The sequence below is a fragment of the Pelodiscus sinensis genome, chromosome 28, assembly GCF_052426305.1.
Source record: "Pelodiscus sinensis isolate ZL-2025 chromosome 28, ASM5242630v1, whole genome shotgun sequence".
NCBI lineage: Eukaryota > Metazoa > Chordata > Testudines > Trionychidae > Pelodiscus > Pelodiscus sinensis.
In genome coordinates this window covers 2,241,967-2,264,007 of record NC_143079.1, presented here as the reverse complement: position 1 = coordinate 2,264,007, position 22,041 = coordinate 2,241,967, and the positions used below count along the sequence as shown (strand labels likewise).

The 22,041-nt window shown below is 66.0% G+C and overlaps 2 protein-coding genes across 10 annotated transcripts in view; one reads left to right on the top strand and one right to left on the bottom strand.

Moving 5' to 3' along the window:
- Positions 1 to 11,034, top strand: part of LETM2 (leucine zipper and EF-hand containing transmembrane protein 2) — a 43,907-nt gene extending 32,873 nt beyond the window's left edge. For both annotated transcript variants that reach the window (XM_075910991.2, XM_075910992.2), the window contains exon 12: positions 10,913 to 11,034. In XM_075910991.2, coding sequence (XP_075767106.2) covers positions 10,913 to 11,015 — 103 coding nt within the window. In that variant the 3' untranslated portion in view covers positions 11,016 to 11,034. The remainder of the gene's footprint in view (positions 1 to 10,912) is intronic.
- FGFR1 (fibroblast growth factor receptor 1) overlaps positions 9,490 to 22,041 on the bottom strand; it is a 52,116-nt gene continuing 39,564 nt past the window's right edge. For 5 of the 8 annotated variants that reach the window (XM_089773798.1, XM_089773800.1, XM_089773799.1 and 2 more), the window contains 10 exons: positions 21,092 to 21,294; positions 17,967 to 18,112; positions 17,367 to 17,488; positions 16,585 to 16,695; positions 15,975 to 16,165; positions 15,311 to 15,433; positions 14,708 to 14,778; positions 13,792 to 13,929; positions 11,971 to 12,076; positions 9,490 to 11,743 (listed from right to left, as the gene is read on the bottom strand). In XM_089773798.1, coding sequence (XP_089629924.1) covers positions 11,567 to 11,743; positions 11,971 to 12,076; positions 13,792 to 13,929; positions 14,708 to 14,778; positions 15,311 to 15,433; positions 15,975 to 16,165; positions 16,585 to 16,695; positions 17,367 to 17,488; positions 17,967 to 18,112; positions 21,092 to 21,294 — 1,388 coding nt within the window. In that variant the 3' untranslated portion in view covers positions 9,490 to 11,566. The remainder of the gene's footprint in view (positions 11,744 to 11,970; positions 12,077 to 13,791; positions 13,930 to 14,707; positions 14,779 to 15,310; positions 15,434 to 15,974; positions 16,166 to 16,584; positions 16,696 to 17,366; positions 17,489 to 17,966; positions 18,113 to 21,091; positions 21,295 to 22,041) is intronic. The other 3 variants (XM_089773801.1, XM_075910984.2, XM_075910982.2) reach the window with 1 other exon arrangement.

The following is a 22,041-nucleotide window of genomic DNA, read 5'->3' as shown; positions in this document are numbered from 1 at the left end:
ACTGTGCGTAGCTGCCCTGCAGTTTCTGCAGGTTTTTCCAGCGCCTGGGCGACGTAGGACAACGCGCTTTATCCATCACCTCACCCTGGTTCCTTCCTTCCCCTGCCTCAGCATGTTTGTAATTGATTAGCATTCCAAGAGCAAGGCATTGATTTAGCGAGGCCCACACAAGGAAAGCAGGGCTGGGATTGATAGCTCTCTGTATTAATAGAGCATTTCGTTCCTAGCAAGCTTTTGTTGCTGCAAAGAATTCCTAATGGCAGAGGGAGTGGGGTTTACCGCAGCTTAAAACTTAACTCAGACTGAGGGCCCCGGGGCCAAAAAGTTCTGGGGAAAAGAACAGGGACGAGAGACACGAGAATTTGCTTCGTGTTCTAGAGCAAGCCCGTGGAGCATTCAATGGGCTGGTCCAGAGCAAGGGGAGGGAATGAGCCAAATGTAGCCTGGCCTCCCCTCTGATACAGGGCTACTCGACTTGGGACGCCCCAGAGGCCACAGTGATACTCACGGCACATGCCGAGGGCCACAGCTGAAGTGTGGTTGCGTAGACATGCAAATATAAATGCAAATAGCTTCTTGCACACTGACAGGCATGAATACGAAGGTTAAGGCCAGGCTACTCAACAGGCCGGCCCCATTTAAGCCAGTTCTGCCGACATAAATCCAATGCCACGTTGAGCCAATTGCCTGAGCCGGCCGGGAACGCTAACTCCTAGCGCGCAGCCACAGACCATTCTGTGGCCTCCCACCCGCGTGTAAACCAGCCGCCTCGCGGGCCGCGTGCTGCTCCTCCCTGGCACGCCCCGGCTCCCCCCTGCTGCCCACTCCCGGGGGCCGGCTACACTCCCTCCTCCCCCAGCGGTGGGCGGGGTGGAAAGGGGAGTGCAATTCTCAACCTCTCCTGTTTCCAGGCACGTTCCCCTCGGGGCGCTAACCTGTACCCGCCTCTCGTGGGGGCCCCCCTGGGATCCAAGGCCCGTCCAAGGGGGAGCTGGATAACAGGGGGGCTCTAAATAAAACTTTCCCCAGAGTCTCGCGGGTGGGCAGGCAGCTCGTCCACCTAAGATTGCAATCGCCATGCTCTGCGCTGGGCAGGCACCGCCCCCGGCCGCTTCTTGTCCTCAGCGAGATATGAACTGGGCAGAGATCAGGGAAGGAGACTTCCGAGCCCTCAGCTCCCCTCGGGGAGGGTGAGCGGGAGGGGCAGGCCAGGGCGTCTCTAGGAACGCCAGAGATGTACGCTCCAAAATGCCCCCTGCCTGCTTGTCACGGTGTCCAGCTCCCTGACTGGCAGGCTCCTCCGCCAAGCTCCAGGGCAGCTCCCTGTCACCACCAGGCAGGGTTGACAGCAGTGGCCTGATGAACAGATCCCATCAGCTGGCAGCGCTGCCAGAGAGCACGAACCGCAGCCCTGCTGAAATCCCGCCCTCCGGGGGGGCTTCATCTGCTTTACGAGTCGATTCTCTTGGAATGCTGCTGGCTACCCCCAAACTCTGCCCCAGCTGCGGTCCCCCTGCCCCCTGTGCTCCGGGGAGGTCCCCTGAAGCTGGCTGCTTTCCCCACCTCCCTCCAGAAGAAGCCAGGCCGTGGCCTGGGACACAGATGAAGTTCCAGCCTGGCCCCGGGTTTCAGCCCATCGGAAGTCGGGGACTGGACTAGACTGAAGGTTTGGGCTCTCGAGTCGAGACAGAAGAAGCTGTTCCGAGTCAGTGGAGCCCGTTGGGCATTGCAGCGAGCCCCGGGCAGCGCCTCCTGATGGCTGGGCCTGCGCGTGGCGAGCGAGGGGCCGGTCCGTTCGCTCGTGGCAGCTTCGCCGTTGCGGTCGGTGACATCGGTTTGCTCGCTGGCTCCTCCAGGCCGTACCGGCCATGGCAAAGCAGCCCTGCCTTGGCGCCTGAGGGTTTCACTCGCTTTCGGTCCAGCCACTTGACACAGTTCCAAGGATGCCCTAGACAGGGCGGGCCCTCGGCCCATGGCCTCTCCCACTGACCACTGCCCCGGGCTGGGCTAGTTCCTGTGGAGGACTCACAGACGCTGCTCCTGCTCCCAGGGCCGACTCCAGAGCCAGTTACAAAGGGAGGAGGCCCAAGAACCAAAACAGACCCTGCCCCAAACCCGGACCAAGGTGCGGTCTCTGGAGCCTGGACGTGGAGTTCCCCATGCATGTGGGATGCGGAGCCCCGCCACTGGGCAGCACCGTGCCCAGAGCTCCAAGGCACTGGGGGCTCCCGAGCGCACCCTGCCTGGCTGCGGGAGAGGTCTCCTCGGCCGGCGCTGGGGGGAGCGTTCCGGACCCAGTCCGCCGTAGAGCGAGCGCATGAGTAGTGCGCGCGGGCGGGGGCAGCCCAGGAAAAGGAACAGGATCCAGGAAGGAAGTGGACACGGCCACCGCGGCTTAGCCCGTGGGAACCGAGCTCTGCCGGTGGGAAGAGACGGGGGCGAGGTTCCGGACCGTGTTCTCCCCACGCCCTTGGCATCTTCTCCCAATTCTCCCTCACGCCAGCGCCAGGAGCCCCAGCTCAGGCTGAGCGCTGATGGTGTGGGGCCCGGTGCGCTCCCCCAAAGGGCGGTTCAAATGGCACTGCGGAGTTTGGGGTCCTGGGACAATAAATTCCTCCCCTCGGAAGCTCTGCATCTGGGGGGCCGGGGCAGGCGGCGACAGCCTGCAGGCCAGGCGGGACCCAGGGGGGCGCTGTGCTCCGTTCCGATTTGCCCAGGCAGCAGCTGGGCGCTGGTGGGAGCGGCATGACCCGCAGCTGTCATGTTCCATAGCTGCTGTTTTGTCTGGGTGAAACCGAGCTGACAGTTTGCCTCTGATGGAGGCCGGCGCTGGAGCTGTCAGTGTGAGTGACGTGCAGCGAGCGCGTCTCCTGAATAACAACTGCAGCCCCTGCTCTGCCCCGCTCCTGCCTGACAGCTCTTTGTGTCTGGTGGAGAACCAGCGTCCCACAGGCTGGTCACCCAGGCCAGGGGGCGCGCCGCCTCCTCGGCTGGCTCCATCGGCACCACAGGCACATGCACGGAGCCAAACAGTCACTTTGCCCTGCACTGTGCATGCACCGAGACAAAGACCCGCATGGCATGCACATCTGGTCATCCAGGGGCACACGTGCATTGCCGGCACTCTCGCACACCCGCATGCCGATGTGCATCGGACACCGGCACGCCCATGTGCATCGGACACCGGCACACCCCTGAGCACTGGACACCGCACGCCCGCGTGCGTCGGACACCGGCACACCCCCGAGCACTGGACACCGCACGCCCGCGTGCGTCGGACACCGGCACAGCGAGTGCACTCTTTATCCATATTGTGCTCTTTAGCAAAGCCAGCTGCAGGAGGCGAAGGCTACGTGAAAGGGCTTTTGCCTCTCACCCAGCTACGCTCTCCCCTTTCTTTATGCACCAGCCCTGGGGCAGGGCTTGGAGGCTTGTGGGGAACGCGTCTCCCCTCCAGGGCAGCTCTCAGCTCCGTGGGCAGGCTGCCATGTAGTAGACTGGGCCTCACTCCTGCCCCGCTTCCTGCATTATCCGTATCAGCAGCCCTCTGGCTCTCCGGGAGCAGAACGATTTCCTCGGCGGAAGTCATTTACAGCTGGAACGCTGCCCTGGCTCAGCCTCTGTGCGTGCTCTGGACCCGAGTCCCGGGACGTTTTCCATGGCGCTGCGAGGCAGAAGTGTGGGCCCGGGCTGCCGGGAGGCGCTGCAGGCGGAGGGCAGTGGAGGGAGCCACAGCCCCGCACGCACGGTGCTGGCTTGGACGCACACCCTCGCGTGCAGGGCAGCCATTTCCCTGCCCGCTGGCCTTTGCTGTCCTCCAACACTCAGCGTGCAGTAGCACCCCGCCGGCGGCCTGGCCCGGCCCGAGCTGCGGCTGTGGTGTCCCTCTGATGTGGGGGGGTGGGAGGCGGGTTTTAGGGTGTAGGAGGGACTGAGGGCTGGGACCGAGGGGTTCAGAGGGTGGGAGGGGGATCCGGGCTGGGATGGGGGTTTGGGCGCAGGGTGTAGGGAGGGCTCAGGGGTGCAGGCTCCAGGTGGCATTCACCTCCCACAGCCCCCAGAAGCAGCAGCACGTCCTCCCCATAGCTCCTCTGCGGTGGCACGGCCCGGCAGCTTTGCGTACCTCCCTGTCCTCAGGCACCACCCCTGCAGCTCCCGTTGGCCACAGGGCCCAGCCAATGGGAGCTGCAGAGCCGGGGCTTGGGGCGGAGCTAGCGTGCGGAGCGCCCCAGATGCCCTACACGTAAGAGCCAGAGAGGGGACACGCTGCTGCCTCCCGGAGCCCGCCTGAGCCCAGGAGAGCTGCCGACTGGACGTTTAACGCCCCGGGTTGAAAGCTGGACATCTGGCAACCCTGCTGGAGCAAGGCCTGCGGGTCGGTGTGCACCGGGCAGCGCCGCAGAGAGGGCTCTGGGCAGGAGGCGCACATGGAAGATCAGCACCAGGCTCCCGCCCCTGCGTGTGCTCGGGTGGCTCCTCCAGCCCCTCACCCGTATCCGCCTTCCCCCTCTTGGTCGCCAAACAGCAGCTTTCCTGAGCAGCTCGTGTGCAGCCCTGGCCTGACCCCGGCGCCCCAGTCTGGGCCTTTGCGAGGCTGTTTTGTGGTGAATTCCTCACTCCCCGGTCGTCCCCCCCACCTCCGGGCGCCTCCCCAGAACAGCCGCTAGGAGCCAGCGCTCCGTTAGCTCAGCCCCCTGCAAACCCGAGCGGTAACGAACCACGCCGGCAGCTGGGTGGCCCGGGACTCCCGCGCTGATCTCCTTAGGGGACCCTCGCTCTGCTGGCGGCGCCAGGAAGCTGAAATGACTGAGCCGCCATTAACAGCATCACTTGCGCGACCAGCCCTCGCCGAGGGGGCGCAGGGAGGAAGAGGCCCCGGGGCGGACTAGCCCGGGCAGGGCTCCTGTCTCGCCAGTTGCACTGTTCTCCCGCAATTCGATTCTGGCTGCCGCGCGTCAAGGGACAATGACCAGCAAGGGCCTAACGTCATCGGCAGTGAGCACCGTGCGATTCAGGGCTGAGGGGGAGGGGGAGTGAGAATGAAGAAGGGAGCCAGGGTGGCTAGGAAAGCAGAACGTAGAGTCCTGGGCCAAGTAACCTCCCCCCCGCCCGTGACAAGCGTGTCCTGCCTCTCGCCCACGTTCTCCCCCCCTGACAGCTGCTCCAAGCCCGGCTCCTCCGCTGCCGTCATTCGTCAGGGCAATTCCGTCTGAGCAGGCTCCTCGATTCAATTGCAATGAGCAAGCCAGGGCGGCGGGGAGGGGGGCGGGCTGCAGCCACCTCGCCTGAGGCGCGGGACGAGGCGGAGACTGAGCAGCCCCGGACGACAGCACCGGCCCAGCCGCCCTGCGAGCAGCCCAGCATGCGTCTTTCCCTGTGAAGGCCACAGCCAGGCACCCAAAGCAGCGGCTCTTTGGGGTTGCGTACCCCCGAGCCAGGCACACAAACACGGAGCGCGGGCTTAGGAGTCAGCGCGGAATCCCACAGCCCCGGCCAGCGGGTTTAAACCCGGAACTGCGATTCACGCAGCAGCCCGAGGCCAAAGTCGCTGATCAGGTGGCTCCGCGCCTGCGTCCTGCACGCCGCCGGGCGAGGGAGACACCGTCGCTGGCTCACGGACTGCGCGAGGGTCCCCGCCCCAGGGACTCTCAGCAGAGGCCAAGCGAGAGGCCCAACCTCTGCCGAGCCCGGGTCTAACCCCCGGAACGCCCGGCCTGGGGTCTCCAGGGCTTCCGGGCTGACCCCTTTCGCCAGCACCCAGCCCACACCGGGGACGTCAGGCAGCGGCAGCCCTTCCCGAATCGCCACTCCTCTGAAGCCAGCTGTTACCTCTCCCCCCGGCCCCGCCCAGGGCTGTGAGCCCCAGGCTGCAGGAGGGTGAGCTCCGGTTTGAGCAGGACGCCGGGCGAACTCGCCAGCTCTGCTCTTTCCAGCTGATGCGGGGAGTGACTCATGACTCAGCAACGCTGCGAGGCCCGCGGGGCCGTTCCGCAGGCCGCCAGATGTGAACGGCAGGCGCCATCGTAAGGCCATGCTCTGGGGTTTAGCACCTCCAGGCTCCCAGCAGCTGAAGTGCGTTTCTCTGGCGTGAAACGCTTTCTCCAGGCAGAGGGGCCCGCCTGAAACCCACGCAGGCTGCGGAGTGCAGCCCGCCTGGCACCGCGGGAGAAGGAACCGCGGCTGAGGCCTCGGGAACAGAGGCTGCTTGGTTATTGAAACAGCTGCAGGTTAAAGCAGCGTCCCAGGAGAGCTCGGCCCCCTCGCGCTGGAATCTAGTCTGGGCTCCAGAACGGTGCAGCCTCGGACACTCGCCCCCCAGGCTCCGTGGCTGCAGGAATGCAGGTGGCGGCGTGGACGGCAGGAGCCTGCCTGGGAGGCCAGCGTGGATTTCCCAACGTGGCACGGTGCCCTCTGCTCCCGGAGAGCCCAGGGGTGCTCATCCCCCAGCCACGGCGGCTGTGTCACTGACAATCTGCAGCCCCAGCCGGCTCCCCATGCCGACCTCGCCAGAGGGGTCCCTGCCTGGCTGCGGGGCAGAACCCAGACCCCGTCAGCTGGGACAAAAGGGCAGGGGCGAGGTGCCACTGCACAGAACGCCGGGGCTAGCGAGTGGCGCCAGGGCTGCGGGGTGCTCTGGCACCCACCCGGCCTCCCCCGGCAGATCACCAACGGGCCAGGCACGGTGCCTGGTGCTGCCGTGCGGGCAGGGGACTGGACTCGTCTCTCCAGGTCCCTTCCCGCCCTACGAGATGGGGAGAGCTCCAGATTAGTCCCTCGTTGGCCCCGTGGCAGGAAGTGCCCCCTTCGTGCCAGCCGGGCGAGCCAGGCCGCCCTCGGAGACTCCACCCCTCCAGCCTGCGCGGCCTGGCCGAGAGCGCGTCTCCACGGAGCACTCCGGGCAGGCCGGGTTTGGCCTCCGCGGCCGTGGAGGGACGGGGCGGGCTCTCGGGGACGCCTGCCAGAGCAGAGCTCCCTTCGAGACGGGCGCCAGGTCACCCCGTGCGCCCCGTTCTGCGCTCAGCCCAGCCCCACGGGCAGTGCCCTGGGAACGCAAGTGCCCAGCCCAGGAGCTGGCGGGTATCTGGGGAAGCCCCTCCCCCAGCGCGGCGTCCCCCACCTGCTGCCCCGCCCTTTCGTCCTGGGGCTTCCCCGGCCCCCGCCTTCCAACTCGGCACATCGGCCGCCTTGACGACGGCTCTGATGTCGGCGCACTCGGGGCAGAGCCCCGGGACGGAGGCTTGGAGGGGGCAGAATGGGGGGCGGGGCGGGGGACGGGCGGGGGACGGGGAGGTGAGAGCCTCCAGCCCTGCCAGGGTTCACCCTGCCGAGTGTCACTGCGGCCGCGGGGGGGCCGGGCCTGGAGCGTATCCCCCGACGCGGCTCGTTCCTAGGGCAGGCAGCCCCGCCCTGGGGCCAGGCCAGCAGGCAAACGGGCGTCCGTCCCTGGCTCGAAGCAAAGCCCCTTTCCAGCGGGCTGCCCTAGGCTCTGCCTCCCGGGGCTGGGTGCAGCCCGTGCACGGCCGGAGGTGCTCAGCGGTTCCCGTGCAGGGGGCAGGGCCCAGGGCAGAGCCGAGCACCCGCCCTCCCGGTACAAGTCAGCAGGGCCCCGCCGAGGAGCATGGAGGCTGCCGACCACGTGCTGGCACCCAGGCGAGGCCGGGCCGTGGCACAGCACCGCTTGGGCGGGAGGGGGCTGTCCCACTTCCCTGCCTCCAACGCCCGTCCGGTGCGACCCCCGGCGGGGAAAAGGGAGCGGCCCGAGGCTGCCGGGAGCCCTGCACAGGGCTGGAGGGCCCGGCCGGGACGCGGTTAACATTCCACGTTCCATTGGTCACGTTTTCGTGTTCCAGCGCAAGCCCAGCTGTTCGGAGAATGAAGTTATTTCACGAGAGGAAGGCAGCCCACATGGCTGCTGCCTAAACATCTGGTTCCAGCCCATGGCTAATTCCTCCACTGGCGCAGCGAGCCCAGCCTCGAACTCTCGGAGGGAGGGGAAGCCACAGGAAACAGAACTAATGCCGCGTGCTGAGCTCGGGGCAATGACCTTCTGCAAACATGGACAGAGCCGCTCGCTGCTCCTCTGCAGACGCTGCGCCAGGCCTGGTTCACAAGGGGTAAACTGAGGCAGGGAGACTAAAGGGCCCTGGCAGAAATGGAATCCAGCTCTGCTGACCCCGGCCTCTTCCAAGCGCTGGTGTTGATTTGTCCCGCGTCAGAGATTTTGCTTCGGACTGGAGAGGCGGGGGAAGGGGCTTGCGAGCCAGACCGTGGGTGAGAGCAGCGCAGGTCCCCACCCTGCCTGCTCAGATCGGGTCCTGAACTCAAGGGCGGGGGTGGGGCTCGCCAGAAGAGCAGGGCGGCTCTGCCTCCTCGCTGGTGCACCAGAAGAGCGCGGATTGGGAAATCCGTCGGCTGGGCACTGGGAGCAGGAAGATGCTGACTGCCCTCCCGCAGCTGGGCTCCGTTGCGCTCCTGCCCGGGCGGGGCTCTGCCCAGGACACGTGCTGCAGGAGGCCGGGGCAGAGGGCAGGACACGGGGACAGGGCGCTTTTCTGCCGTGCCGTGGAATTCCGGTCAAGGGGAGCAGCCACGAGCAAGCCCACGTTGGCTGAGCACGGTTTTCCGACGGAGCTGCAGGGGCCAGCCCTTTACGGGACTTTCCGAGGAGGAAGCCGTGAAACCAAAAACCTGGGCAAATTCTGAACCCCCCCAAAATGGCCATTTTTGACCCTGCACTAGAATGTTTCCCGCTACGACCAGCGCACAATGCACAAGCCGTGTAGCAAACCGGGAGAGCTGGGACTCAGTGGGGTGAGGGCACCGTGCGCCAATGCTGGCCGCTCCCCTCCCCCGCCCTGGATCTTCCCTGGTTGTTCTGCTCCCTCCCCTAAGGGAAAAGTGTCTTCCGCAGAACTGGGCAGGGTCCCCGGGCGAGTCGGGGACCCTCCGATCCTGCAGCCCCGCAGCAGCAAGAACAGACTCCACCAGCCGGTAGAACGGGGGGTTTATTGCTTCTCCCGGACACAGCCCAGCACAGACGGGATGTGTCTGCAGGAGTCAAGGCCAGGATGCCTCAGCCCCCTCGAGATGGGTCCCTGGGCCCCTAGATTCCAGCCCCTCCTTAGTCTGTTCCCTTCATGGTTCCAGCCCAAGACTCCTCGCCCCAGACCCTGCCCCCAAACCAGGTGTTCGTCTCCCCTCCCTTCCTTTGTCTCTCCTCTGGGAAGAGCCTTGTTCTCCTGTGTCCAAGCCAATCCATGTGGGTGAGTCAGCGGGAGTGTCACAGTGCAGGGGACCCGGGTTACAGAGCAGCCAGCCCCCCCCCCCCCCGTCACACCAGGAAAGCCGCCCTTTCACCCACTCCCACTCGTGCAACGCTCACGGTAGCCGTGTCTGAACCCGCCCCTCCTGCCTGTTCACCAGGAATCACGCGCGCACGAGAGACGCCACTCGCCGCAGCTGCTACAAACCGCAAGGCTGCTGCAAAGCTCTCGGTTAAAGGTTTTAATAATTACAAGAATGCCAGATTCATTACAGAGGAGCTTAGAACAATCATATTTCCCCGTACAAAGGCAAAATCAACGTTTCAAGTAACAGCCTCCTGGCTCTGGGGGTTGAAACGCCTGGCTAAGGCCCCCCCCGAGGAACGGCTCCTGATGGCGAGGTCGGGATGGGACTCGGCCTTCAAGGCCCGCAGCGAGGGGGGGGGGCGTTGCTGAATGCAGGTAGCCTGGTGACCCGCGTAGAGCAGGGTCTGGCACGAGGAGAGGCCAATTAAGGACGTGGCCTCGTTAACAGACTAAAGCTCTGCTCCCTGCCGCAGCCCAAGCCAAGCGGCTCAGGGCTATTGTCGCCCTCTTACCCCAGTGGCGTGGCCCGTAAAAGGCAGGGCCGGGGTGTCTCAGAGCCGAAAGCGCCACTGGCCGAACTGTCCTCGCTGGGCCTCGGTAAGGGACCTCCCTGGAACAAGGGCACCTCGTGGGCCCTGGGCCGTCCCACTCGGCCGGGCCAGGGGCGCGTAAGGCACTGGAGTTCGCTGGAGGAAGTGCAGCACCGGGCTCGGGGGGAGGAGAGACGGGCTCCCACCAGCCCCTCGTGCGAGGGCTGCAGTCGGGTGCACGACAAGGACCCGGGAGCAGAGCCGGTTCCTCGGCAGGGATGGGAAGAGACCGACGCAGGCCTAGAGCGTGGCCGGGATGTAGCTGGAGAAGCAGGAGCCGAGGTGGCTGGAAAGCCGTTGCTGCTGGCTCAGTTTCCCGGCTCTCTCCACGGCAGGGAACCCACTTAGTTCTGGCAAAGGCCCCAGGGCCGGGGTGGGGGTCCCTACACAGAGCACACGCCAGTGGCTATTGCTGGGAGAGGTGCTTTGCCCGCCCCGCAGGGGCAGAGTTCCAGCTCTGTCAGGGCTCTCGCACGTCTGTCACTAGCACACACTCACGCACCAATATGGTGATCCGAGTGCTGCACAAGCTGTGCCCACGTCCAAAGACCACAGAAGGGCCCCTCCGATCCAGAGCCCAGCACCAGATGCCACGAGAGGATTTCCACGGAGGGGGAGGAGGGAGGAGGGCGAAAAGGCCATCTCTACCGTGACAACAGATTCCCGAGAGGCAGAATCACTGGTTAATACAACCCCATATAAAACGGAAGCAGCAGCAGCAGCAATTTTTATTGAGGGACCTAAACTGAAATAGGTTTAGAACATAATTTAAAAAAATAAAAACAGCAAAAGTAGCAAAATATATGAACTTTTTTTGTATAGCAACTGATCTCTACCAGCCACTAGTAACTTCCTACCAAACTGGTATATCTCTGGGAACAACCCTTTGAAAAAGACATGTAAATATATATTCATATTTATACATATTTGTAGCTATGTACACGAGATTTCTTTCTGTTTGTTTGTTTTTAGCACTGGGGTATCTGGCTGCTCCCTCTTCCAGCGCCGAGCCGGCTTCTCCCTTGCGCCTGCCCATCTCCAAGGTACCGTGTGTTTGGTCAGCAAAGCAAATTAGTATTGGAATGAATACGCCATTGGCCACTCTTAGCACTTCTCGCAAAGCAAGAGCCACCCTGCACGGGTTCTCGCGCCATCCGAGACAGATGCTCCCAGCGCAGTGCCGCGTCCCAGCCTGCACTCCGTGCTGGCGTTAGCGCAGGGAGCGGTGGAAGCTGGGGTCGCGTGGACTGGCAAGCAGAAAGGAACCCGGGCCTGGTGTCCGTGTCCTGCTGGGGAGCGTCGGTCTGTGAATCCCTTGCAAGGAAGGGAACGCCTGTTACTGGCTGGTTCCCCTTCTGAGCACTGCCCCGGAGCAGGGCTGCTGGAGTCCGCTGGAAGGCTTCAAGCACAGACTGGGTGGGAAGGAAAGAAAAGAACCCGGCCATGCGAGATGCAGGCCGCTCACAGCTCAGGTGATGGGCGACGCTGGCGAGAGGCGCCGGTGGACTCGGTTCTGGGAGATGCTACGGCTGTGTCTTGGAAGGCCTGTAGGCGAGGGACAGCTTCTGGGGTAGCGGAGACACATGCACACACACAGGCACACAGCGGGCAGTCGGACGCCCAGCCTCAGCGCCGCTTGAGTCCACCGTTGGCGTGCGGAGGCGGGTACTTGGGAAGACAAGGTTCGTCTGGGAGAGGATCGTGGGAAAAAACCGAGTCCTCCCCCGAGGAGCAGGTGGAGCTGCGGGTGTCTGGGAAACTCGGCGAATACTGATCCAGCGGCATGGAGAGATCCAGGTATTCCTAGAGGGGACAAAACCCCAGGGACAGCGCTCAGCTGGAGAAGGCAGGACCCAGGTTAAAGAGGCCATGTGGCGAGCATCCCGGAGGGACGTCCCCCCTTGTGCTCCGGGGGGCGTGGGGACAGAGCGCCCAGTGCCGCTCACTCTGCAGCAAGGGGAGCGAGTGAGGCAGAAACTTGGCGTTTGAAAGTCTCCCTGCAGAGGGCCACAGGCACGGGCCTGGCTTACCTGGTTGGAGGTCATGGCCACAATCCTGTCCAAGTCTTCCACCAGCTGCTTGAAGGTGGGTCTCTGGGAGGGGACCGCGTGCCAGCAATCTCGCATCATCATGTACCTGGGGACGGGCAGGAGGAGCGTGAACAAGCACCCCCGGGCCAGTTCCTAGCCTGTCTGGGAGAGCGCAGGGCAAAGCCCGGGCCCGCAGCCCCAAACCTGAGTGAAATGGGGCAGGGTGCAGCCGGCCCACCAAAGAGCCGCAGCCACCAGGACTTGCAGCCAACGTTCCCTTCAAATTTCCCCATCTATGTGCGGAATAAAATTAGTCACATGCGCCTAGACATGTGCAGATGTGCACCACCAAGAGAAACACGCTGCAGGCTGTGATCAGCTGGGCGGCACCTGAATCTCTCCTGGGCAGCCGCACAACCAGCTTACAGGGAACCCTGCTTGCAGCTCCTCACGCAGATCAAAATGCAGAGCGGCACATGGGCAGCGGCTGTCTCCCCGGGGCGCGCATGGGCGGGAACGACTCCCGGGGCCACCCAGGCTGCACGAGCCGGCAGGCTACACCCTGGGCCAGGAGAGAATCAGGCCGAGATGGTGTTTCATTAAAAGTAGGGACGCCCTCCCCCGTCCCGCAGGACACTGGAGGGGGCTGTAACTAGCGGCTCAGGCAGCCCTGGCTCTGGCCTCGCCGGGGTTCTCTCTTGCCGAGCAAACAGACTCAGCGGCGATTTCTGCGGGGCTGGCGCTGCTGGGGGAGAACGCTGCACAGCTGCCCTCCCCCGCCAAGGGCCCTGCCTCGGCGCTTTCCCGCGGGGCTCTGCTGGTCTTCGCAGTAAAACCCTGGGCCGGGCTGCTGAGCTCCGGCTTTGCCGCAGCCCCGGGACCCAGGCCACGCAGGGGGGCCACGGGTCAGGGAGCGGTGTCTCCAGACCCACCACACACCTCACCCAGGGGCCAGCAGCCGTTTCTCTCCCGCACCCCGAGGGAGGAGGTTAGGGATCGGGTAACGGGCTCATCGACTAGTCGAGAGGGCGGCTCCGCCTTCCAAGTGTGGCAAGAGCCCTGGAGGCGAAAGTGCCGAAGCCCGGGGTCAGCTGGGGACTCCCCCTCGGACCCTGGGCGCCATGTGGCGCTGCTGAGTGGAAGTACCCCCCGGCTGCCCCATCTCCCAGTCGCCTAGTCCCGAGCAGGCTGGAGAGAACGGACATGGATGGAGGGTTCGGTTGCCCCGGGGAGCACGCTGGGCAGCACCAGGTGCCCGCAGAGAGGCCGGACAGGCCTTCGCCGGACACGCGGAGCTGAGACGAGAAGTCGGGGGCGGGGGGACTCCTGCCATCGGCAGGATCCTGGAGGCTAACCCCTACCCGCGCCCTGGGGACACCTAACCGAGAGCCCCTCGCCGGTCCCAGGACATGGCCAGTACCTAACCAGCAGCCGACGTGACTGAGGGCTGGGCCGAAAGCCGCTTCCTCGCCGAGGCAGCCCAGGGACAGTGACCCCATCCAACCCGCCGCGGCCCCGTTCCCAGGACTCCACGGGCGTGTCCGCACGGGGGGAGCTATTCCCAGCCAACCCCGCGGAGAGATCCCTTCTGGGCTATTCCCAATGAGCATCGCCCACCTGCCCCGCGGATAAAGCCAATTCCCCAGCAGGCGTGTCCACACGCAGCTCATCTGGGACCAGTTCATCCGCTTCACGCCCCCCCTTTACTCTGAGGGATGCCCCCCAAACGAAGACCCCGACACCCGTCGGCACAGCGCCGGGGGAGGGGACAGTAACATGCAGCAGGACTCGCCCTCCCCCCGCCAGGAAGCTGCCCCTTACAGCTCATTGGTGCAGTTGCTGGGCTTGTCCATCCTGTGGCCTTCTTTCAGCAGCTTGAAGAGCTCCTCCACCGGCACCCCGGGGTACGGCGAGCCCCCCAGCGTGAAGATCTCCCACAGCAGCACGCCGAAGGACCACCTGCTCCAGACACCGGAACACGGCATTGAACCGGCCCCGCCCCCTTGCATCAGACCCACGGGGGCCCTCCGGCGCAGCGGAAGCCATGGCTCCGGCACACTCCCCCTGGCTCCCGCGAGGACACCGTGGGGTGCACTAGTGACGGGCTGTCCCGCCGGACTTGCCGGAAAGGGGCCGGCTGAGTGGCCGTGCAGCGAGCGCCTGGCCCCCTCCCGGTGTCTTGGGTGGGGCCCCCCACAACATCGGGCACGCGTGGAGAGCCAGAGCCCAGGGGCCGAAGTTGGCTTCCAGCTACGCTAGCACCCGCGTGCCAGCCTCCAGCCCCGGGGGGCGGACAGGACACAGCGCAGAAGCGCTGGATGGCTCAGGAGAACTTGGCAGGGAAGGGAAGGGCTGGAGACCCCCAGGCAGCGGCACTCGGAAGACAAGGCTGCTCACGCCAAAGGCGGTGTCGGGATTCGGCGTTTCGCCTGCGGGCCTGTGCCCAGCGCCCAGCGCCCAGGAGCTTAGGAGCGGCTGCCCGCCTGCGAGCTGGCCGGCTGGGGGCCAGGCAGGAAGGAGCCGCGGTCCTGCCAGGATGCGCCGGAGCAGCTGGGGGAACGAGAAGAGTGGCGCGGCTGTTTGCAGCAGGGAACGCGCAGCCGCTGCCGAGGTTGCCACGAGAAGGGGGAGGGGGAAACGTTCCCGGGGGAGGCCCCCCCCCCCACAGCACTAACCCGGCCTGCCCGGGAGCGGGGCCGTGCGAGGGCCACGCTGCGGCCAGGGACCCGGTACTCACACGTCGCTCTGGTGGGTGTATATCCGGTCGAACAAGGCCTCCGGCGCCATCCACTTCACCGGCAAGCGACCCTGGAATGCAGGAAGCCCCGCCGGACGTCAGCCCCCAGGACAGGAGCAGGCGGGACGCGCTCAGAGGGGAAACGCGCTGCACACACACAGCCGGCCCCGGGGCACGGCGCCTGCCACGACCGGAGCCCCGACTCCTCGGCCGGGCAAGTCTCTGGCCAAGAGGGGCCTTCGTCCTGGCCAAAAGGGACACCCGGCGCCTAGCGCCCACCCCCGGGCTCTCTGGACAATCACCCCCCACCGAAAAACAGCCTCCCCAGGGGGCAAGTGTCTAAGCCCTTGGCTGCTGCTCTTGTGAGACAGGCCGGGGACACGTGTCGGGGACCTGGCACCAGGCGGAGAAAGTCCCAGCCCCGCTGGGGGCCTGGCCCATTCTGCTCATCGCCATGGGAGGCCCGGGGGAGGAGGGGCAGGCTGGGGCACAGACAGACGTCCCTTGGCTGTCTCAGGAGCAAGGACCATCTCTCTCCATGGCAGCCTGGGCCCGGGGCCTAGCGTGGCAGAGGCCGCAGGAGAAAGCTGCTGCGCCACGCACGTTAGTCGTCTTCTTGTAGTAATCGATGTGGTGGATGTCCCGGGCCAGGCCGAAGTCCGCGATCTTCATCACGTTGTCCTCCGTCACCAGGACGTTCCTGGCGGCCAGGTCTCGGTGGATGCACTGGGGAGAGGGGCGAGCGCGTGAGGCCGGGTGCTGGCACAGACGCCACCGCCCCCGCCCCCGGAGCCGGCCCGCGGGGAAAGCGGCTACCCCGGCCGGGGCGGCGCTGACGGCGCATGTCCTGCCGCGGGCCGGGTGCCGCCAGCGCTGTCGCTGCGCCCTGGGGTAACTACACCAGCCCCCCGCCCCACTTCCGCTCCCCAGCGTGCGGGGACAGAGGCCAGACCTGCCCCGAGGGCTACAGCTGCTGCTTCGGACAGGTGGCGTTGGCGGGCCCCAGGCACTGTCCTCGGCCGTGGGGGGGGCGCTGGCAGCAAAGGGGCCAGGCAGTGCCGGCTGCGGGGGGGCTTGGGGACCCCAGGATCGAGAGCCCCAAACTCATGGATTTTCAGGCACGAGGGTTGCTTTCACGCCGGGGCGAACCCCGGGCCCCCACTGGCCGGGCCGGGCCCCTAGAGCTGCCTGATCACCACCCCTCGGCGCTCCCCGGGCCCCCTCCCTCGGCGGGTGGGGCGCGGCCTCCCCGGCGAGGGGTGCTCACCTTTTTGGAGGCCAGGTACTCCATGCCCCTGGCCACCTGGTAGGCGCAGGACACCAGGCCCTTGAAGGAGAGCTGCTCCTCGGGGAGGTGGGTGGGGTTGTAGCAGTACTCCATGCCGGGGGGCCGCCGGGCCTGCAGGTACTCCCGCAGGTTGCCCTTGGAGGCGTACTCCACGATCACGTACAGGGGACCTGGGCGGAGCAGAGCGCCGCCAGCTTAGGGGTGGGGGTGCAGGTGCACCACCGAGCCCCCCCCCCCGAGACCGCAAAGCCCCTGCGGACTGGGACGGGGGTTTGCACCAGGCAGCCCTGCAGGAGCGGATCCTCCGCCAGGCACCAGAGCCCAGCTCAGGCCTCCCGTGACCGTACACCCCCCGCCCCCACCCCCCGGGCAAACAAGAGGCGAGGACTGGCCCTGTGGTGAACCGCCCCCAGCCAAGCCAAACCCGGCCGGGGGGTGTGACTCGTCCCGCCCCAGGGCTCCGTGCCCCCTCCAGCCAGGCTGTCCCACCCCGGGAGCTGCGTGCTGGGCCGGCACACGCCCCACGGGGCCTTCGGGCACCGAGATGCTCCAGAGAGGGGCTGGGCTCCCCGCCGCGCCCGGGACTCACCGTCCTGCGTGCAGGCTCCCAGGAGGTTGATGATGTTCTTGTGCTTGCCGATCATCTTCATCATCTCCATCTCGGAGATCAGGTCGGACAGGTCCTTCTCCGTCGCATCAGCTGAGCAAACAGAGGCCCCGGCCCCGTCAAACGAGCGAGGCTGGAGCCAGAGCTGCAGCAGCCTCCGCCCAGGGGGACTCGGCTTTCCCTGCCCTCCGCAGAGCCGCGGCGCCCTCTCCCGAGGCTCCAGGCCTCTGCCGCTTCGCCCCGGGATTGGCAGCTCCCCCACCGCTCCCAGGCTCCTCCCCGGGCCGGGGAGCTGCGGGGGGTCGGGCGTGTCTCCCCAGCTGGCGTGGGGGGACGGCGTTCCAGCGAGAAAGGCGCTCAGAGCTTAGGGACGAGCACGGCTCGACTAGACAGCACAATCGGCACGGAGCCTCTCCCGACCGGGTCCGGGGGGTGACTCTCCTAGCAGGCCCGAGCCATGAAGCAGAAACTCTACTGCCCCTCCAAACAGGCGGCTGCCGATGCTCCCGGGCTGTGCGGGGCCGAGGGGCGCGCCCAGCTCTCAGAGCTCCAGGCCAGCCAATGCTGGCACGAGGGAAGGCGCAGCTGTTCCTCGGCCGCGCAAGGGAGGTGCCGCCGGCCGCGGTTACGCTCCGGGCCTCGCGGTCGCTCTGCTGGGGCAGCCGCTGGGAGCGCAGAGTCAGAAGCTTTCCCAGGCGGTAAGCACCCCCGTTCGGGGATCACGGGCTCCCCGGCCGCGTCCCCGCTGCAAGGCCCCCACTTACACTTCAGCATCTTGACGGCCACTTTCGTCACCCGGTTGGGCTTGTCCTTGTCCAGGCCGATGGCTTCCGCCAGCACAACCTGCCCGAAGCAGCCTTCGCCCAGCGGCTTGCCCAGGATGAGCCTGGGGAGACGAGAGGGTGATGCGGGGGAGCGACGGCCGGTGTCAGCGCAGACCCCGCGGAGAGGGCACGGCCCCCGCTGGCAGGCACAGCGTGACAGGGCATCCTGTGGTTTCTGTGGCCACTTGCCTGGGCGGGACCCGCCTCGCCCGCGGCGGCAGGGGGCCCCTCTGCCCCTCCTGGTTAATTGGGAGCGGCAGACCATTAACGGACCCACTCCCCACCCCCGGCCTGGAAGCAGCCAGAGTAGGAGGGAGACCCAGGCAGAGCCTGGCCTCCCCGCAGCCCGCGGGAGCTGCACATGCCGGAGGGGAAGCCCCAGAAAGGCGGCTTCGGGGAGGAACACGCCAGCCCTGAGTCCTCCCCCATCGGCCTAAGGAAGGCGCCGGAGCCCAGCAGGAGCCAGTGGGCCGGGCCGGAGCTGCGCTCGGGGGCAGGAGCCAGCTGGCTACGGGCAGGCCGGGGAGCGAGCGGCCTCACCTGTCCCTGGGCAGCTCCCAGCGAGGGTCTTCAGGCAGCTCGTACTCGGAGACGCCCGCCAGCATGGGGGTGCCGCTGGAGGAGAGCCGCGAGGGTCTGACGAGCATCACCCCCGAGTTCATGGAGGAGCTGGAGTCTGCCGACACCTGCGAGGGAGACCGAGGGGCAGTGGGTTACCGCCGGGCACCTGGGACGGGGCCTCTCGGGTCCTAGGCGAGGCGCTGCCGACCAAAGAGCTGGAGGTGGAGGGAGCCCTCTTGTGCGGGTCCCGGCTCTCCGCTGCAGCCGGTCTCTTCTCTGGGCACTCCAAGGGCTTCACGGCACCAGCTGCCCCACCCCACCCCCTGGAATCGCCACCCCAAGTTACAGAGGCGGTGACTTGTCTCAAGCAGCAGAGCCAGGGACAGACGCCAGAACGTCACAAAGCTCCCAGCTGTGGCAAGTGCTCCTTTTGGACCCAGAACCGGACCCCGTTCCCCTCGTCCCCAGGCGCAGCAGGACACCAGCTCCCAGACCGACGGAGTCGCACCGGATCTTGTGCCCAGCACGGCACCACCTGAACGGGTCGCATTCCGGGGCTTGCTCGCGCACTCCTCAGCCCATCCGAATTCACCGTGCACCTTGCTCAATTTCACACTTCGAAGGGCTTTGAAAATGGTAAATTTCAAATCTGAAATGTCCTGGTGTAGTAAGGGGAGGAGTCCTGGCCCGCAGAGGAGGGTTTGCAAGGTTATCGGGGTGGTGGAGGGGGGTTTGCAAGGTTATTGTAGGGGTTGTGGTATTGCTGCCGTTACTTCAGCACAGCTGCTGGCAGCGGGAGAGCAGTGGCTGCTGGCTGGAAGCCCAGCGCTGAAGGCAGAGCTGCTGCCAGCAGCAATGCAAAAGGAAGGCGGCTGGGTACGGTGTTGTCACCCTTCCTTCCATGCTGCTGCCTGACGTGCTGGGCCCTGTCAGCAGCCGCCGCGCTCCAGCCGCCCAGCTCTGAGAGCAGCAGCACAGAAGTCCAGACGACACGGACATGGCGTTGCCACCCTCTCTTCTGCGCTGCTGCTAGCCGGCCGCTGCCTTCCACGCCGGGCACCCGGCCAACACCAGAAGGCCGCTCTGAAGGCCGTGCACACTGAAAGAGCCGTGTGGCCCCCCTTTTGGGTCAGGACCCCAACGTGAGGAACGCCGGTCTCCCCCGCACAATCTGTAGTGCAGGGGAAAGTGCACAAGAGAGGGGAAGACGCCACGTGTCCGGGTCTGCGGGCGGTGAGTTGGGGAGGGCCCTGCCCATGTCCTAGCGTGGGAGCAGCAGCATGCTGGCGGTCACAGGCTCTGCAGCTGAGCGGTGCTGTGAGGGCTGAGCACAGCGTCTCGGACGCGACTGCCCAGGGCTCCCTCCCGAGGGAGGGCCCAGCACCGAACCCCCCCCCCGCTTCGCACACGAGAGGAAGAACAAGGGGTTCTGCAGAACCCAGCCCCTCCCGGAGCCCCACGAGCAGCACTCCAGGGTGGAGGGGAACGACCTAGCTCTCACTCCCTCGGTGCTGAGCCACAGAGCCCCTCCAGCAACTCTTTTGGGGCTGGGGGAAGGTTTTTCTAACCACGTGCTCCCACTCCTGTGCCCTCCCCACACTGGCTCCTCTTCTTCTGACTGACTCCTCCTCTCGCGGGGGGCGCTCAGCATGGCCACCCTGCCGCTTCAGCGCGCGTTCCCCAGGGACCCTCGCCCGCCAGGCCCAGGGACACAGGAACCGCAGCGCTTCGGCTGGCAGCCGTCTGGCCAGACAAGGGGAAGCTCTGTCATCCAGTCACACCAGGCAGGCGTCCCTTGGGGACGAGAGAGCTGGGCCCCCCCGAGCCATGGCTAGGAGCTTCTGACAGGTTGTGTGGCCACCACAAGCTGGGCCAATGAAAGATCTGATCTTGCCCGTCTGGCCTCTCTAGTGAGCGCCGGGAGGCAGGCGTGGGGGTGCGTTGAGGGGTGACAGAGAACTGGGGCATTTAGCAAGCTCTGGGACAACACTAGAGGGGCACTGAGCAACAGGGGTGGGGAAAGCAGTTAATTACATAACCATGGAACTGGACAAAGCTTATACTGCAGGGCCAGCCGCACAGCTGGGTCCACGGGAGCGGAGCGGGGCCGGCAGCCAGTAGGCACCGGGAGTCGGCTCCTGCCTGCCGCCCTGCTCCCGGGGAGCCGGTTGCTGCTCCACGCTGATGCCTTTGTGATCCGGCTCCCAGCTCCCTGCCCTGCTCCTGGGGAGCCGGCTGCCGCCCCGCGCTGCTGCCTCCATGATCCAGCTCCCAGCTCCCTGCCCTGCTCCTGGGGAGCCGGTTGCTGCTCCACACTGATGCCTTTGTGATCCGGCTCCCAGCCCCCTGCCCTGCTCCTGGGGAGCCGGCTGCTGCCCTGCACCGCTGCCTCCATGATCTGGCTCCCAGCCCCCTGCCCTGCTCCTGGGGAGCCGGCTGCCGCCCCATGCTGCTGCCTCCGTGATCTGGCAACCAGACCCCTGCCCTGCTCCTGGGGAGCCGGCTGCTGCCCTGCACCGCTGCCTCCATGATCTGGCTCCCAGCCCCCTGCCCTGCTCCTGGGGAGCCGGCTGCTGGCCTGCGCTGATGCCTCTGTAATCCGGCTCCCAGCTCCCTGCTCTGCTCCCGGCGAACCGGCTGCTGCCCTGCACCGCTGCCTCTATGATCCGGCTCCCAGCCCCCTGCCCTACTCCTGGGGAGCCGGCTGCTGCCCCGCGCTGATGCCTCTGTAATCCGGCTCCCAGCTCCCTGCTCTGCTCCCGGCAAACCGGCTGCTGCCTCTGTGATCCAGCAGCGCGGGTTGTCTGCCAGCATGTAACCGTTACGGTAACCGATAAGCTCACGCGTATTGGTGAATCGCTTAAACGGCTACATTATTACATCCCTACTTTATACAGAGCTTAGACACGCGGCTTGGCGTTTAACCCCGTCCACCGGCAACTCTCCTGCCAAGCCCCCGTCCCTTAGTCCGAGGTGCTGCTTTGCAATCCAGTCCGCACTGCACCCCCCGGATCAAGTGACCCCCCGCGGGCGCGCGCTCGGCAGGCTGGCCTGACTGGGCTCTGGGGAGGGCGTACATACAAGCAAACCCCCCATCTACTTTCTGTTACCTGTCTGCGCAGCGGGATGCTCTTGGCCAGCTTGTGCACCGCCAGCTGGCTGTTGAAGTCGCTCTTCTTGGTGGTGCTCTTCATCTTGTAGATGATGACGGTCACCACCATGCAGGAGATGAGGAAGGCCCCGGTGCAGTAAATGATGATCTCCAGGTACAGGGGCGAGGTCATCATGGCTGGCCTGTCTTCCAGAGCTGGGTTGGCGCGACAAGGCGTTAGTACCGCCCGTCCTTTGCGGGCGGTGGGTCAGCGGGGTGGGGTGGTGCCCGCAGAGGCTGGGGAGGGCCAGGGACCCCCTCCCTCCTGGGCCTCCTGGCCCTGTGCAGCTGAGGCCAAGCGAGGGCTGCCCCGCAGCTCTCAGACCAGTGACCATGTGGCCGTGGAAAGGCCCGGCGGTTGTGCACTTCACCGTGCCAGGGTGTGCCCGGCCGGGTGGACTCGGGAGCAAAGAGGGCGGAACGGCTGCCCTGCGCCGTGGGCTCTGCCGGAGAGCCCGCCGGCTCCTGGCCCTGCCCCTGGCACATGCCTTAACCTGCAGGCCCACAGTGCGGGTGGCAGAGAGACCGATGGGCTAACTGGTTCCACTCTCACATCCCTCGCAGGCAAACCCCAGCTCTCGGGGGCTGCGCCCGGTCCACACTGAATACAGCCCAGTGGGCGGCAGGGGCCAGCCAACGCCCCAGCATCCCTGCCCATGAGCCACCGCGTGGTGCTACCCACCCCCTCCCCGCCTGCCACGCAGGTCCTCAGCCAGCCAGAGCTGGGGGAGGCACGAAGAACAAGCAGGAAAGGGTCCACACCACCCCCCCGCCCAGCCATCAGCAGAGGTCAGCTGGTGGGAAAGAAGCAGCGGAGGGAAACTGAGGCCAGATGGCCAGGCAGTGCCACCCTGCCACCCAGAGAGGATGCAGAGGACCGTGGCTGGGAGCAGAGCGGCGATG